This window comes from Triturus cristatus, chromosome 7, assembly GCF_964204655.1.
Source record: "Triturus cristatus chromosome 7, aTriCri1.1, whole genome shotgun sequence".
In the NCBI taxonomy this organism is placed as follows: domain Eukaryota; kingdom Metazoa; phylum Chordata; class Amphibia; order Caudata; family Salamandridae; genus Triturus; species Triturus cristatus.
Genome location: NC_140590.1, coordinates 1,717,095,240 through 1,717,110,682, shown reverse-complemented (window position 1 = coordinate 1,717,110,682; position 15,443 = coordinate 1,717,095,240). Strand labels below are relative to the sequence as shown.

The 15,443-nt window shown below is 44.0% G+C and overlaps 1 protein-coding gene and 1 long non-coding RNA gene across 2 annotated transcripts in view; one reads left to right on the top strand and one right to left on the bottom strand.

Moving 5' to 3' along the window:
* The window catches only part of LOC146812870 (alpha-2-macroglobulin-like protein 1), a 227,443-nt gene that overhangs the window by 179,908 nt on the left and 32,092 nt on the right, over positions 1-15,443 (bottom strand). The window contains exons 7-8 of the mRNA XM_085619944.1: positions 14,103-14,187; positions 3,855-3,981 (exon numbers count right to left, since the gene is read on the bottom strand). Of these exons, the coding sequence (XP_085476070.1) occupies positions 3,855-3,981; positions 14,103-14,187 (212 nt within the window). The remainder of the gene's footprint in view (positions 1-3,854; positions 3,982-14,102; positions 14,188-15,443) is intronic.
* The window catches only part of LOC146812871 (uncharacterized), a 70,609-nt gene that overhangs the window by 35,289 nt on the left and 19,877 nt on the right, over positions 1-15,443 (top strand). The gene's annotated exons all lie outside the window — the stretch shown is intronic.

The following is a 15,443-nucleotide window of genomic DNA, read 5'->3' as shown; positions in this document are numbered from 1 at the left end:
AACTCTATGTAGCTGGAAGAAAGGTTCTTCCAAGGTTAGTGACTGGAGCTCACTGACACATCTAAGAGAAGTGATGGCTACTAAAAAGGCTACCTTCAAGATAGGAATTGGAGAGGGCAAGTATGCAAGGGTTCGGACGGTGGACCCATAAGTCTGGTGAGTACAATCTTGGGATTCCAAGCCGGGGCAGGGGGAACCCTAGCCGGAATTACTCTATTAAGACCTTCCATGAATGCCTTAATAACTGGTATCTTGATCGATGATAACCCTTGTCTGTTTTGCAGGTTGGCAGCTACTGCAGCTAGATGCAGGCATTTAGAAGGGTATGGTAGTCCAAAAGTCTGCAAATGCACTATCTTGCAGACAATGTCTTGAACAGTTTCATCAAATGGGTCAATGTGTTTCCTACGGCAGTAGAAAACAAATCATCTCCTCTTTGCAACATAACACGCTCTGGTTGTGGGTTTACGGGCTTCTCTGAGAATGGTCATAAATTCTGGTGAGAGATTAAGGCAACTGAATGCTATGACCTCAGGAGCCAAATCGCAAGGTTGAGTTCCTTTGGATTTGGGTACCGCTAGGCATTTGGTGACCACCAGGGGTGGGGTAGTGCCTCGGAATGGGAGCACTTTAAACTGTGTTCCTGCCATCACGAACCTGGGGTATTTGCAGTGAGCTGGATGTATTTGGATGTGAAAGTTAATGACCTTTAAATCCAGTGCAGACATAAAGTCACCCTGTTGTAATAGAGGAATCACATCCTGAAGAGTTATCATGTGGAAGTGTTCTGAGAGGATATAACATTTTAAAGGACTGAGATATAATATGGGGTGGAGTGAGCCATCTTTTTTGGCAATGAGGAAGTATAGAGAGTATACACCTGAACCTTGTTGTTCTGGAAGAACAGGTTCTAAGGCTCCTTTTTGCAATAGACCCTGTGCTTCTTGTTTGAGCAACGTTTGGAGTTATATGGAAAGTATGTGCCTGTGAGGTGGAATATTTGGAGCTGTTTTGATGCGCTCCAGACAATAACCATGTTGGATAATATCCAACACCCACTGGTCTGTTGTTATGGTTTTCTAGACAGGGAAGAAAAGTTGTAGTCATCCCCTGACAGGTGTTAAATGGTCGGGGGGATGAGAAATGAGTCACTGTTTGGAAGTGGATGGTTTGGTGTGAGGAGAGGCAACCTGTCCACGCCCTTTATAATTATTTCCTTGATATGTGCCTCTATAATATCCCCTTAAAGGGGAGGTCTGATGCTTTTGTCTATAGGAAAAGGTAGAGGTATCTCATGGAATTGTCTTGGTGAGTGAGGATTTGAAGTGCCCCCATTGACTTGGCAACCTCAGTTTCCTTCTTCCTTTTTTCTAATGTTTGATCCACTTGGGGACCAAAAAGATGTTGTTGGTCAAGAGCGACATTCATTTAAAGCCAGATATCCATGGCCAAGCATATCTATGCAGCAGTATGCTTGTATTTATCCCCCTGGCAGCTGTGTCCGCTGAGTTGAGGGCGCATCGGATTGAACTATTTGAAATTAATTTACCTTCCTGGACAATGTGGTGGCCTCTTTTCTTGTGCTCCTCAGGGAGATGTTGGAGGAGTTACCCCATTTCGTCCCAATAGGACCTGTGTTGACAATTCACCAATAGTTGGCTGCCTATGCTGCCACCCTTTTCCCCCAAAGCATAGATGAGTTTATACTCTTTGTCGGATGAAGGGGCATCTGCTGATGTATGGGAGATGGCCCTCTTGCGGGCATTAGATACAATGAGCGAGTCAGGGGAAAGTTGGCCCTTGATGTTAGGTGGATCAGAGGGTGCAGCTTTGTATTTCTTGTCTACTCTTGGTGCAATAGTATGTGCCTGCACCCGATCTTTAAAGATTTCATTTGAGTGACGGAGAAAACCCCTTTAGCATGGGCAGATATAGACATGCTCCAGTGGTAGAAGAGAGTGTCTCAAAAAGAAAGTCCTCCTTGATGGGGTCTTTGTGCAAAGGGGCCTGGTGATATGCAGCTGCCCTAGCTATAAGCTCCTGGAAGAAAAGCAACTTGCACACATCCGGACCTAACACTAGATGGCAGGAGTATGCAGAGCATGTGTTATCTACAGCCACACATTCCATCGAACATAAATTTCCTGTTTCCCACAAGAAAATCTTCAGCATCAGTGAAAATGCACTATTTAGCTTTTTTTCCCCACAGGGAAAATATTTTCCCTCATGAAAAAATGCCCTTCCCAACTTTCAGCAAATCTGCATAGTGACTTACTCCTATCCTTGACCGGAGTAAATGCCTGACCTATTCTGGAGATGGAACAGGTTGTATAAAGGTTTGTGAGTACTCACAAATGTGTAAGCTTGTGTATGTTCATAAATCCACAGGTTAACATCCATTCCTGTGCAAACCCTCACAAACACAAAACTATCTTTTAAGTCGCTATACTCTGGTAAAAAAAATCTACTTGTACGTGTAAGTCAAACTTGCATACTCAAATAGATTTAACATTCGGTTGCAGAGTGTCAAATTACACAACCTGAAGGAATAATACACAAATAATGTATGGGTGCAACAACTGATTCGATGACATAAAAACATATTTTCTTTTATCAGTTCTAGAAGCCTTCAGTTCTTAGATAGATTGTCACTTCACTGCTGCTAAGGTCACAGAGGCAGGATTGAAAAGACCGGAAATGATTGGGTATTTTCAGGTATTTATCAGGGTGTTTATCAGGGTATTTTCAGGTGTTTATCAGGGTATTTTCAGGTGTTTATCAGGATATTTTCAGGTGTTTATCAAGATATTTTCAGGTGTTTATCGGGGTATTTTCAGGTGTGTTTTACACACCAACTTAGATGAGTGCTGTTTACTGGCTACTTTCTACAGGTGTTCACCTCCACTGTAGGGCTCAACACACCAGCAGCAAGTGAAGCAACACTTTCTATTGAGTGTGACCGTGGCCCCTTGCTGTAGGCTGTTGATGGACCAGTTAATTTCTGGTGAAAATCCTTAGTATGAAGAGCAAGCCATCAACTGAATATCTCCACAATTTTCATAGTATGGTGGAGTAAGCCCAGCCAGTGCAATCTCCTCAGAATTGAGCAATTTCCATAAAAAGTTTAAGAGATTTCCAAGAGTGGCGTACCATCATGAGGTGGGAAAGGGGTGCAAAGTGAAACACAGCCTTAAAAATAAGCAACTTTAAAAAATAGGATCGTGTCTTAGGAGCCTGAGAAATCAAGGAAACTCTTTAATTAAGCAAACTGCATTTTAACGAAACTATTGGCATACTGCCTGTACCAAAGGGATTAAGTAGTGTGCTGTGAAGAAAATTTAGATTTAAAAACAATAATGGGATACATTCAAATCTAGTCCACTTTGAGATATGTTTTACTTTATTGAGCTGAATTTAATGTACAGTATTTCGCATTCATTTATTTCTTATCTAGTTCTGTTCCTTTTTATTGTTTTCGCAATTGCTCTCAATTTTTAAATCAAGCTTTTCAAACAAAAATAAAATAGAATCCACTATGTGCAGATAGCGGCGTCATTTCAGATGGAAACTCTACAGTAAGATCAGCATTATTAGACAATTCTGAGGACCTCTCTGGACGTAGCCGAAATACGGGTCATACAGATGATAGTCAGGTCAAATGGAAGACAGCAAGCAATAGGGACAAAGAATGACGAAACTCTTAAAATAGCCGAAGAAGAGCAAGTTGTGCCTTCTGTAACAGTGCAATAGTGGCTATCAGCTCTGAAGACAATGCTGCACGCAAATGCCATTGATTTATAATCTACTCTCCTCTTCCTTCTCAAAACACTGACCCCTAACCCATGCCCCATTACCTTGCCTGTCATTGTCATGCACAGATCTGGGGGGTACTTGAAGGAACTCCAGCTCCACAGGTAATAAAATGGCTTGCGGCATACAGTAGCACTGTACTGTCCTTGGACCGGCTTTCCGTATGTGTACCTGTCATCAACAGAGAGAAATAGGAGCATCAGTCACAGGATTCTGGGTAAAGTAACAACATGACCAGATGGCAGTGATACCAAAACACCTGATATGGGTCCAGTGAAAGTCACTGGCATAGCCTTTTCTATAGCCTAATAGTAATCTCATCACTGGTAACTGTATCTACAACATAGTATTCATATTGTGAGGGGTTATCGGAAGTGAGGGTAAGGATGACGTAGCCTCACATAACATAGCATATGTAGATGTAAAGTATATGCTCACCCTTTTGGGTCATCTTGGCTCTCATGTTATTTATTAGCAACTCAACAGTACTCATTATATTAACCTCTGAAGGATAAACGGCTGGGTTGATGCACCAGAATTTTAACCTTTGCTATGAGCTCATACACAGATTCTGCAAGGGGATGCATTAGTCTCCTCAGCCAATAGTCCTGGTGATGAAGGGGGATGGAGCTCCGACTTCACATGCAACACGCACCCAATAGAAATAGTTGGTTTCTGCACTTAACACCACCCACAAAATTAGCCCAGTATCTTCCTGTAGCTGCCCCAGCAATTAATGCCCACTTTATTCAGAGGGATGGTCAGTTTGTCCAACTAGAAAGGAGGAGTACCGGGGGAGTTCCAAACTGGGGCAAACTCTGAGCAGTAATCAATTCCAAGGATGTTCTTCATACAATAACAAACTTCCAAGAAGGCCTGCAGTACTTTAAGCCAGACCTTCTTGAAGTACTTCTATTCCCCGAACATGTACAGGATATCCTCCTGCCCAATCGAGTTGAACAGCCATGCATAGATTTTACCTCTACTAGAATTATCTGGGTTCACCAAGACCATTCTGCAGTTCCTGAATTGGAAGGAGAGGTATTAAAGAAAAACGCCTGGCAATGCTACCCCGCCATTAACTAACTACCTTCTATGTTTCTTCCAACTAAGTCTAGGACATTTAGAGGTCCAAAAAAAGATCTCTATCCTCCCTTGTATCTTATCTATGCTGTCCATAGGAAAAGATTAAGGGATGTTATCAAACAAATAGTTCAGCTTGGGGAGGATCACCATCTTCACTAGAGGTGTCCCCTGGAAACCTACCTACTACTAGTGTGCTGACTGAGTCATCTTAGCCAGCCTGCCACCACAGATGAGTTTGACCGCAACGGATGAGTGCCTTTGCTTTCAGGGCGTAATGAATAAAGCCTGCTTGGGCAGAGGGTGTTTACACTCCCTCCCACAGAATGACCTGTGAATTAGCATTCCAAGGCAGAGAGCTTCAAAGAGCCCGCCACCTTTGGTATGCAAATCAGGCTTCCCTCATAGGTAGGACTGAGAACTAAAAGCAGCCCTGGCAATTTTCTTGGACCAGCCCCTAGGGAAGCTCTGCCTGGCCCCGGGAGGCTGGTAACGCTTGCTGCTTTTGTTACTGGGGGCCGATAGTGCAGCACCACTGGACCCCAATAACAACATCTGCCCTCACCGCTGTAAAACTGGCACCCACCCTTCCAGTCTCCTGGGGAAACACCTGATGCACAGTACAGCCAGTCCGGCCCTCCTCACAGGAGAGGATGCAGATCCCCTGTGTCCAGAGCCCCTTTGGCACCGGGACAGGCAGGAAAATTAGTAGTCAGATAGGCAAGCCCACCCCCAGGCTAGTACCACCCGTAAGGTGGGCTACCTGAAGTGGATACGACTTTTCGGAGTCTGCCATCTTGGTGATGGCAAACTTAGGGACTCTGGGACAAGGTTATACCCACTTCCCGCAGTAAGTGGTCATACAGGGGGCATAGTGACCCCAGGGATCAGTAGCCCATTGGCTTCTACCCCACACTCTCCAGAGCCCCTCAAGCTAGTATTTAGGGGAGCTCCTGGCACCAGGTAACTAGATCCTGCCAACCAAAAGAAGAAGAATGGCCGAAGAACCATGAAAGCAAGAACTGAAGGCAAACCAACTGACTTTGTGCCAACCCTGCCGGCCTGATCACCTATTCGACAATTGTGCCAAAGTCGTCTCATTCTGGAAGCTGCTGATCTTCCAAAGCATGAGAGGACTGCAAGCATTTCTCTAAAGACTCAGGAACTCCAGTGAAGCAGCGGATTTGCTTCCCTGCATCCTGCAGGTACCCAAAGAAACCTGAGAGGACTCCAAGACCGCAAAAACCCAACACCGGAAAGCACGACTGCCCCAGTCACTGCAAGCCTGAGTTGAAGTTGGGCAATGGTGCCAAAGTGGTCCCCCAGCCCTCCAGAGACAAAGCCCACCAACATCACCTGAATCCTCTGTCTGCAGGCTCACTCTACAGCGACTGCTCCTGGGGACAAAAACCCGACACCTAATGGCACCTCTGCACCCGTCGCCTCTGGCCTTCAAGAAGATGACCAAAGGTGTCCCCACGTACCCTAAGATGGTTGATTCAGCTCGAATGGCCCCCCTAGTCCAAACCTGCAGCTTCTTTTCACAGAGACCGATCCCCATAGACTAACATTGGGCACCAGATGCTGTATTGGACCTCTGCCCCTCACCTCACCGCCCCAGTGCCACCCAGTGTGGCCTCTTGGTGCTGCTTTGGACCATGCCCCATACTCAATTTAAGTCCAGAAGATTGGTCTAGTGAGTTGCTATAATCTAACTGTATGCCGTATTTGTTTTTCCTCCCATAGGATAACATTGCAACCTCTGAAAAATGCACGGAGTTGACTATTAATACCTAAAAGTAATTCTCTTGCAAAACGTACTTACCTGATTGCATTGATTCGGGTGCCTAAATATATATAAAGATATGTGTTATTTCTATAAATGGGTGTGGATCTCCTTATTGAGTCGTGTGCATTATTTATTGACTGTGTATGTATTTGCATATGTCTAACACTCCTCTCTGATAATCCTAACGCTGCTTGACGACACGTCCCCCTAGAGGACCACCTAAAATTGCGAGAGCAATCCCCTGTCCACTCATAAGGGAATACCAAAACTCTTTGCACAGTATACCTCTTTTTGGTATACAACATAAAGAGCTAACTTCCTACACAGAGCATAACTTGAGGAGGGTAATGAAGGAAATGAAGGCAATATTATCTAGATAAGGGCATCTCCCTTTAACCCTGTAGTGCAACCCCTTGAACAATGTCCTTTATCTGTGGTGGCGGAGGATGTGCTGTCTTTGGATAGTATGTGTCAGCCAAGCAAGATCAGAAGGAAAACACAGGGTGCTGCGTCACCTTCGGAGAAGGGCTCGAAAGGAGAAGGGCCCCTGATAATATCAGTGAGTATGCAACAGCCGTGGGACATCAGGCTCTATAAGCTTTGGTACACCAACCACTGGGACAGCTTCAAGCATTGTAAGGTCTAGTGGGCTTTAGTAATCTGACAAGCATGAAACTTTAATGGCATTTTAGGTCAAATTCAGAAATGACCAGTACTTGTTTTTGAAAAAAAAAAATAGTCTAATTATTGCCATACAGATGGAAGGCACTGAAAATTTCCAGAAAAGGAATACTGATTTACATAAATTTAACTTTTCAGAAATAGTGAGTTTCGCTTTAACTCAAATGATGGTTTATTGTCCCAGCAAAAAATAATTAAATTATATTGTTTTCAGAAAATGTATTAAACCAGTATGTAGGACTAGAGCTGGCTTTCCGAGCCACTGCACTCAACTCATCACTCTTCAGATACAAACAAGCAGTAGTTCTGCAAATTTTGTTCTTAAAGAGGCAGTTTCAGAATAAGGCGCATATTTTACATAACCTGAGAAAATCTCTTTTTTTTAAAAAGTTGTTAGAAAGAGTGTAAACTGAAGTATCTTGTGTCACTTTTGAGAACTTAACAATGTGAGTTGATTTTGGTGCAAAAGTTGACAGCTCTAGTTGTAACTGTCCATAAATGTCCAAAATATATATATAGCTGGACATAGTTATATGGTAGGGATTTTAATGATTGTGCACATATAATCTAAAGTAAATGGGCACACATTAAATAAGTTGCATTTCCATGTAGCATTTGAAACCGCAGAACAGCATGGTAAATATGTAATATCTAACCCACTGGAACTCAACTGATCCACCTAAAAAAAAACTAAATGATCCTCTGATGGCATTGAAACCCTTGTCCATCAGGTTTTACGCACTTTAATCCATCAGCAAAAGTACAGTGTCCCAATAACATTCAAATAGGTATTTCTTGAATTGGGTAGACATATTTGGCCCTCCTTTCTTATTTAACCTGAATATAGGGTGAAACAAAGGTTGCAGGTATGATGTTGCTCCATGATTTAGTTTAATTATACGTTTTTTATTTAGCAGTGAATGTCATGTACACATCGAGTGCGCTAATAAAGCATCACAAACCACCACTAAGATGCACAGATTAACTCATAACTTACACAAATTTTCATTCCCTGTTGGGGGAAATCTGTTCCTTTTTCAGTGGACTTTAAAAGTGTTTTTCTCTCATACATCTCATAATTACACTATCAGTCTTTCTAATGTATGTGTATTAAAGTATATTATAAAGAAATGTAAAAAGTAAAAAACTAATTCATGTGGCTTTTGCTTATTTCTGGCCAAAAAGGCTGAACATAAACAAAGGTTACGATGCTTAATGTTGCAGGAAAAGGAACGTTGTTTGGTTTGTAAGCCTTCATGTGACCCATTTTCACAACTTTGTATGCAGGAGTAATTTGCAGAAGGGGGGGGGGCGCTGTGTAAGAAAGTGGCTCTGTATACACAGCACCAAAGTAAGGTTCAGTGTGCACAGAGTGCACAGTCCCCAGAGGTTTGGCAGAGGCTAAATTTAGATATACCCTTACTGTCTAAAGTGGTAGCTTGGTCGAGCAGTAAGGCAGTATCAGAGGACAGTGTAAAGCATTTGTTATACACAGTCAGTCAGCAAATGGTCTCACACACTCAAGAACTGAACTCTAGGCCAATGGTTTGTATATGAAAATATATCGTTGTTTTATTTTAGAACCAACAATAGGTATCAAAATATACTTTCTCAGAATGAGATGCTTTAGTTAAATACTTTCAATAGGCAATAGACTTTTGAATGCAATAGTTATAGTTGTTGCAATAGGCAACACAGTTCAAACACAATTTTAACATTGAGCTCAATGGGAATTTCTAAGTAAATGCAAAAACCAGGCAATGTTATCCTATGGAGGAAAATTAAGTTATCTGTAAGTACAGTTGTGATTACTTTTCAGGGTCAGTGCTGGGCACCAAGATCCAGCACTGGCATCTCTCCTGATAACAGGTGAGTAATTTAGTTTTCGTTGATTGGCTGATTTTTAGTAAATATTTTAAAGTTTCAAAACTCGGGACTTGAAGGAGTTTCCAAGTGAAGCCAGTCAATGTTACCCTATGGAGGAAAAGTGAGTTATCGGCTTTTGGGTAAGTACTCGACTGGCAGAGTTAAGGTTCTGGGCACAGACTCAGGGGTCTCCCAGGGTCAGGTAGGTACAGTTGTTACACCGTCAGCAGCACAGGGGCAACCGGGTGCAGAGAAAGTTAGGCCAAATGTTTTCCTATGGCGGGCAGGGGGCCTTTGGTTGGTGGCTGCTGGCAAGCAGGCCACGCGGCTGTGGGAGCTGGGCTCCTGGTCACTTGCTCTGGGCATGTGGGGAAGTAGATTAGGATAGATGTTGCACTCTCAGGGGCACTGGGGCGGCTGGGTGCAGGGTGCTTTTGAGCCGTCGGGCGCTCAATGGATTTCTATGGAGAAGCTACAAGATGAACAAAGGCTGCAAGCTCGGGGACGAAGATTCTTCAGGTGCGACCACCACTTTGAGAGGTAAGTTAGAAGCTGTAGGTTAGGTAGGCACCCAGGAGCTGGGCACAGGGGGCCGCGTTGGGAAATCTTAGCCTCAGCTGGTCGCGGTTGGGGGGGGGGGGGTCTCTGGTGTTGAGGCTGCATGTGTCGTCAGGAGCGTCGAGGAGGGTCCTTGGGTGCTGGATTCTTGGTCACAGTCACCGGGGGGACGTCCTCATGGTCTTTGTTCACTCTGGCACAGGCCAGGCTTTTCGGAAGAAGAGTGTGCAGGAGTCGCGGTTCCAGGCTGGTGCCAGGGGTCTGTTACATGCTTTCCCAGTCCCAGTCTTTTTAGACTCACAAGGCAGTCAGGTCCTCCGGGGTTTTTGAGGTTGCTGACCACTGGAGACGCCGGGGTTTAGCAGGAGCAGGTTCGAGGGTCGACAGGCCTGTAGGGCTGGGGCCAAGTCAGTTGGTGTCTTCCTCTTGTTAGCTGCACGGCAGGTCTTCTTTCTTCTTGATACCAAACTTCTCAGTCTTCAGTGTATCCATCATGGTGCTGTGGAGTTCATGATGACTACCTCCCAGCACCATATACTCTTAATGGCAGCACTGCACTTACAGTGCCCAGGAATGGCCCTGGGTACTGTAGGGGTACAGGGCTCATGCACTTGTACCCTCACCATTGGCATAGTGCACCCATCTAGAGGGGTGACTGAGGTATGCCAGGGCAGTGTGTTTGTGGGCATGGCACATAGGGTGTGCCATGTCGACTCTCTGTTTTGGTCTGCACCAATACACTCAGCCTGCAAAGGGTACAGGGCCTCTAAGGGTGGCACAATAAGTGTTGCAACCCTTAGGGGCCTTCTCTGGTCACAGGGCCCTGGGTACCATTTACCAGGGGCTGACATGTGGCCAGAGATGCCAATTGGGTTTAGGCTTCATGCAGTTTTAGGGAAGGAACACAGGCCCTGGGTACCTGATTGGCAGGAGCCCAGGGCACACTCAGTCAAAGTACATCATCAATTCAGCAAAAAGTGGGGGCATACCATGCAAGAAAGATGGCACATTCTCACACGCTGGAATTAGGAATACTATTATTTACTATTCCTACTACAGTTAGTGCAACAGTAGGGAAGGTGTTGGAATTATTTCCCAATACCTCAGCGCCCGCTACAGCAAGTCATTATAATGACTTGCGATGTAAATGCATCGCATACTAACAACGCGGTCGCTGTAATGACTGTAATGTAACAGTACTGTGATGTAATGACAGCGTTGTAAACGCTGTTTCCCCATTCAGTGTGCATGGCTAAGCACATATGCATATTGTATGTGTGATGTAGGATGAGCTAGGGGTGCAACAGTGTAATCGATTTTGGATCTCCACCTAAGCAAGGTGTACAAATTGGAGGTTGGAGGATGCCAGCCAGACTAATTATGTTTATTGCAGACATTCCTGAACCTTGAGATGTTCCCCAGACATGACGGAGTAGAACTGGAGACAATGGTCTCTTTAGAAGTGCAGGGATAGCCTTTGGTCAGGTCCTGCCCTTCCTTTCCCTTTAGATATCACACTCATCAGGTTGATAGGTGATGTGGACGTACAGGAAACAGATGTTTCTTTACAAATACAGAGTTAGTCTTCGGCCCTGACCTGCACTTTTGTTCTCCTGGAGGTGCAGTACCCTAAAGCCTGATGAGTGTAGAGTGTGAATGATTCTCGCTCTTTTGGGGTCTTTCTGAATGAAAAGATTGCAGGGGCCACCCCTTTTTCAGGCTGTCTTTTGAAAACAAAGACTATGGCTGTCCTGTCTGTAGATACACAAATCACAGCACTGCCTCGAACCAGTCCCAGATTGAGTCAGGGGAATACACAAACTGCTTGTTAATGTGATGTAAGAAAGACTGGAAACCTATGTCAACATTCCAGGACGTCTTTCTCATCTTTATAGGCAACACCCTGTTTGTTGATGTAGAATCTTGTGAGATCAGAACTGATGTACTTGAGAGTCAACTTTCCAGTCAGACAAGGGAACCTCCCTTGTGACGTCTGCAACTTTTTGCTGAAGGTGCTGAGGCTCTACCTTGGAGGATGAGCCTGCTATCCTGCTGAGAGAGTGATGCTTGAATTGTCCCTTCAGGAGGGGTCTGCCCAGAGAACCCAACTGTGTCTGCATGGTGAGAACCTGCTCAGAGAGTTGCACTAGAAACTACAGACAACCACTGCCTTTTGAAGTGTGGGGAGAGGATGTAGCCTAATGGCTAGGGCGGTCAATCTCTAATCTAGGGAACCGGGTTCGAGTCTCTGCAGTGACGCTCAACATCCTGTGATTCTGGGCAAATCATTTAACATCCCTGTGCCTGACAAAAATGAATGTGTCCGTCTGTAATGCAACTGGTGCTCATGTAAAGCGTTCTGATACCTATGGGTGAAGTTTGCGCTATTTAAAACTCCGGAAAAAAACTATTAATGGATAAACGTTGCTGTAAGGATCTGTAATGACCTGGAAGAGAATGACCTCGCTGCACCCAACCAGATCTTAGCAACATCTCTGCTGTCCTCCATTGCCTGGAAGTGTTTGGGGGGATAGCCCAGTTGAAATGGCACTGGTCATTAACTATTTACAGAACTTTGCGCATGCAGGAATCTCCTGTCACCAAGCAGGCCTTGCTCAACAAAGCGCATAGTGATTTACTTAGGACGACCAGGGCCAGTGGTTGTTCTATGACCGAAAGAGCTAGGGGCCTGATTTTGATCTTGGGGGGACAGGTTATTCCGTCAAAACGGTGACGGATATCCCATCCACTGAAATACAAATCCAATAGGATATACTGGAATTTATATTTCGGCCGAGTGCATATCCGTCACCGTTGTGATGGAGTAACCTGTCCGCCAAGCTCTAAATCAGGCCCTAAGTGTAGTGCCGCAGAGTCTACTCATATGACTTTTGTACCCATTCACCATTGCAGCCCGGCAATCCTAAAGAACAAATTCCTAGAGTCAACTTTAGTTCTCCTGCAATATACAGATTAATTTCCTGGCAGACCCCCTGATTTACTCAAATATTCTTTCTTGTTTACCTGAGGGTTTGTTAGGGCCTGTAACCACTGTATGAAGATCTGCTACTTTGCACGGCCAAACTTTGATTACCCTGTGAGAATGCTAAAAACAGAGAAGAAGAGGCAGGGATATGCGAGCAAAGGAGCTGTAATACTGCAGCTGCAAGAAAACAGTGCTCTCCTTGGATTGGTTGCCATGCACTGCATCACAAAGTCAATAGTCTCACTTGGAACCACGCCTGCATAATGGCTGCCAGTTATATTTGCCAATGGGTGGGCAGCCGCCAATCGCGATAGAATGCAGTGCCACAGAAAGCTTACGAGTTGACCTTCAGGGTCAAGGAAAGGGCATAAACTGAATCACTTATTACCTTGTAAGGATCTATTTGTCTAGTTCGCGTAATGTTAGTGTTTCCCCCAATATTAAACTCTATTGATATTGCCCATGATGTTTAGAATAAGTTTATTTTTCTTACCAAGTTAAAGTTATGGCTGGACCATCCTATTATTGGGAGTTATTTTGTGAGATGTTGAGTTCTGAGTCTCTAACCTAATGCTACTTCCCTTGATAAGCCCAGGAGTGCTAAAACTTCTATCCTGAGAGTTAAGAGCTAAAGTGGAGTACTTAAGGGCAGATTTACAAGGAACTGACGCATCTGCATAGATGAGTAGGTTTTCTTGCGCCATTGCCAAATGTCCTTGCGCCACCATGGAGTACTTAATACCCAGATTTCAGGCCCTAGTAAGTCCTCCGAACACGCCAGAGGCAATCGAACTCAGTACCCTCGACTTGGTCTAGTAACCCTTGCATATCCTAGGGATCACAAACTGGGTGTGACAAGAACCAAATAACACTAGCGCAAACATTTTGGAAACATCTCAGTTCATTGTGGAAATGCACGCTGAGTTCATGGAGAATCCACACTGGGGCACTGAGAAGAAAGGGAAGAAATTCCAGGAATTGTGTGAAGGTCGATAATCGGTAACGTCACAACACGCTATGCTTGCATAGTAAAAACCTTTGCACACCCCTAGTGATGCATTTCAACATGATAAAATGCCATGTAGGAGCTGCCGGGTTAGCACATTTTTGGCTTAGGAGTACACTCACAAAAAATATTCAGTCTAAAATGGACTACCTCAGTTCCAGTGAAACATTTTCTAAAGTCAAAGCTGAAATTTGGCACATTCCAATGCAAGGAGCAAAGAAGTTCAACACACAGGTGTATACACAAAGAAACATGTTTCCCTTGCACCAAGGATCATACACAGTGACAGCTGGAATGGAACACAAAACTTTACTTCACCTCACCTGGCACACAACTGCATCTTCAAATATTCATCTACAATGCTGACAACTTTGGGAAGCTCTATTTGGACCTCAAACCTGGGCAAGACTGGGAGGGTTGAGAAAGAGGATTTTGATCATTCAGAGTGAGTTTGTGTACATAGATATCATGGCGAACAAAAGATAAAGCACATGCTCTTCAACTTTCTCTAAATTGCGACATGGTATAACTGCTTCAAAACATAAATAAATAATAGTTTTCATTGTGCTAAAAACATCATAAGATTTAAATTTAATTTCACTCTGCATGATGTATATTCCACAGCATCTCTTAAATTTTGTGAAACATCTGGTGGGTTTCCAAATTCATGATATTTTTTAACAAACATGCACTAGTGCGGGACCCTGCCCCACCCCTCAACATATCTGCCTGATGCTGCCTCTTTCTAAGACCTGCATAGACAAAAACATCTCATTCTCATGCAGCAACATGCACACTGGTGAGGCACTATGCATCCCTTTGCATGTTCCTCACCTGGCAATGTGGAATGAAGCCATACACCAAACTAACTTAGTGATTGATCAAGAATAGGGTAGTAACAGAAAATCCTTTTTGAATGAAATTATATATCCAGAGCAGAATTCATCACTGGAATTTCCCTCACCATAACCTTCCTAGAAAGGAGGAAATTCTGTTGATGCATTGTCCCCTGGATTAGGCACTTACTTCACAGATAGGAGAATTTTCCCTTTCCACCAAACTTGGGTTGTTCATGTCTACAGGCAAATACTTTAGAAGGCCAACATGGCAAAGTCTACATGGTCCCTTTCACTCGAACAATGTCAAAATACATGTCAAACATTAGACAAACAGAGAAAAATGAGCGCACGATCAATCACACCTTCTCAATCTGACTAAAAGGCAACTTCACAAACCAAACGTGAAAAAGAACAAGATTCCATGGCATGCATAAGGATGGAGGTAAGGAGCACAAACGTGGCATTTGTGAAGAGTTGGTCTAAGTTGGGATCAGTGTTGGAGGCAAAATCATAAGGGCCAATTAGGTGCATCTTTTACACATGTTATCTGGGCCCCACATCATAAGCCATATTTTATTGATTCCATTTTTAAATGTCTGAAGAAACCCCAGGTGAATCCAGTGGATCTCTCAAACTATTGGCCAATATTCAACTGGCGTATGCCGGCACACTCCTGGCAGCAGCAGTAATGAATGAATTACACTTCAAATGGAAAACAGTCATGGACTGCGACTCAGTCTCATTCACTAATCATTCCTCTAGACAGCATTCCATTCTCTTGTTTTTCGTTTGCCTATATTATACCAGGAAAGGACTAACCACATG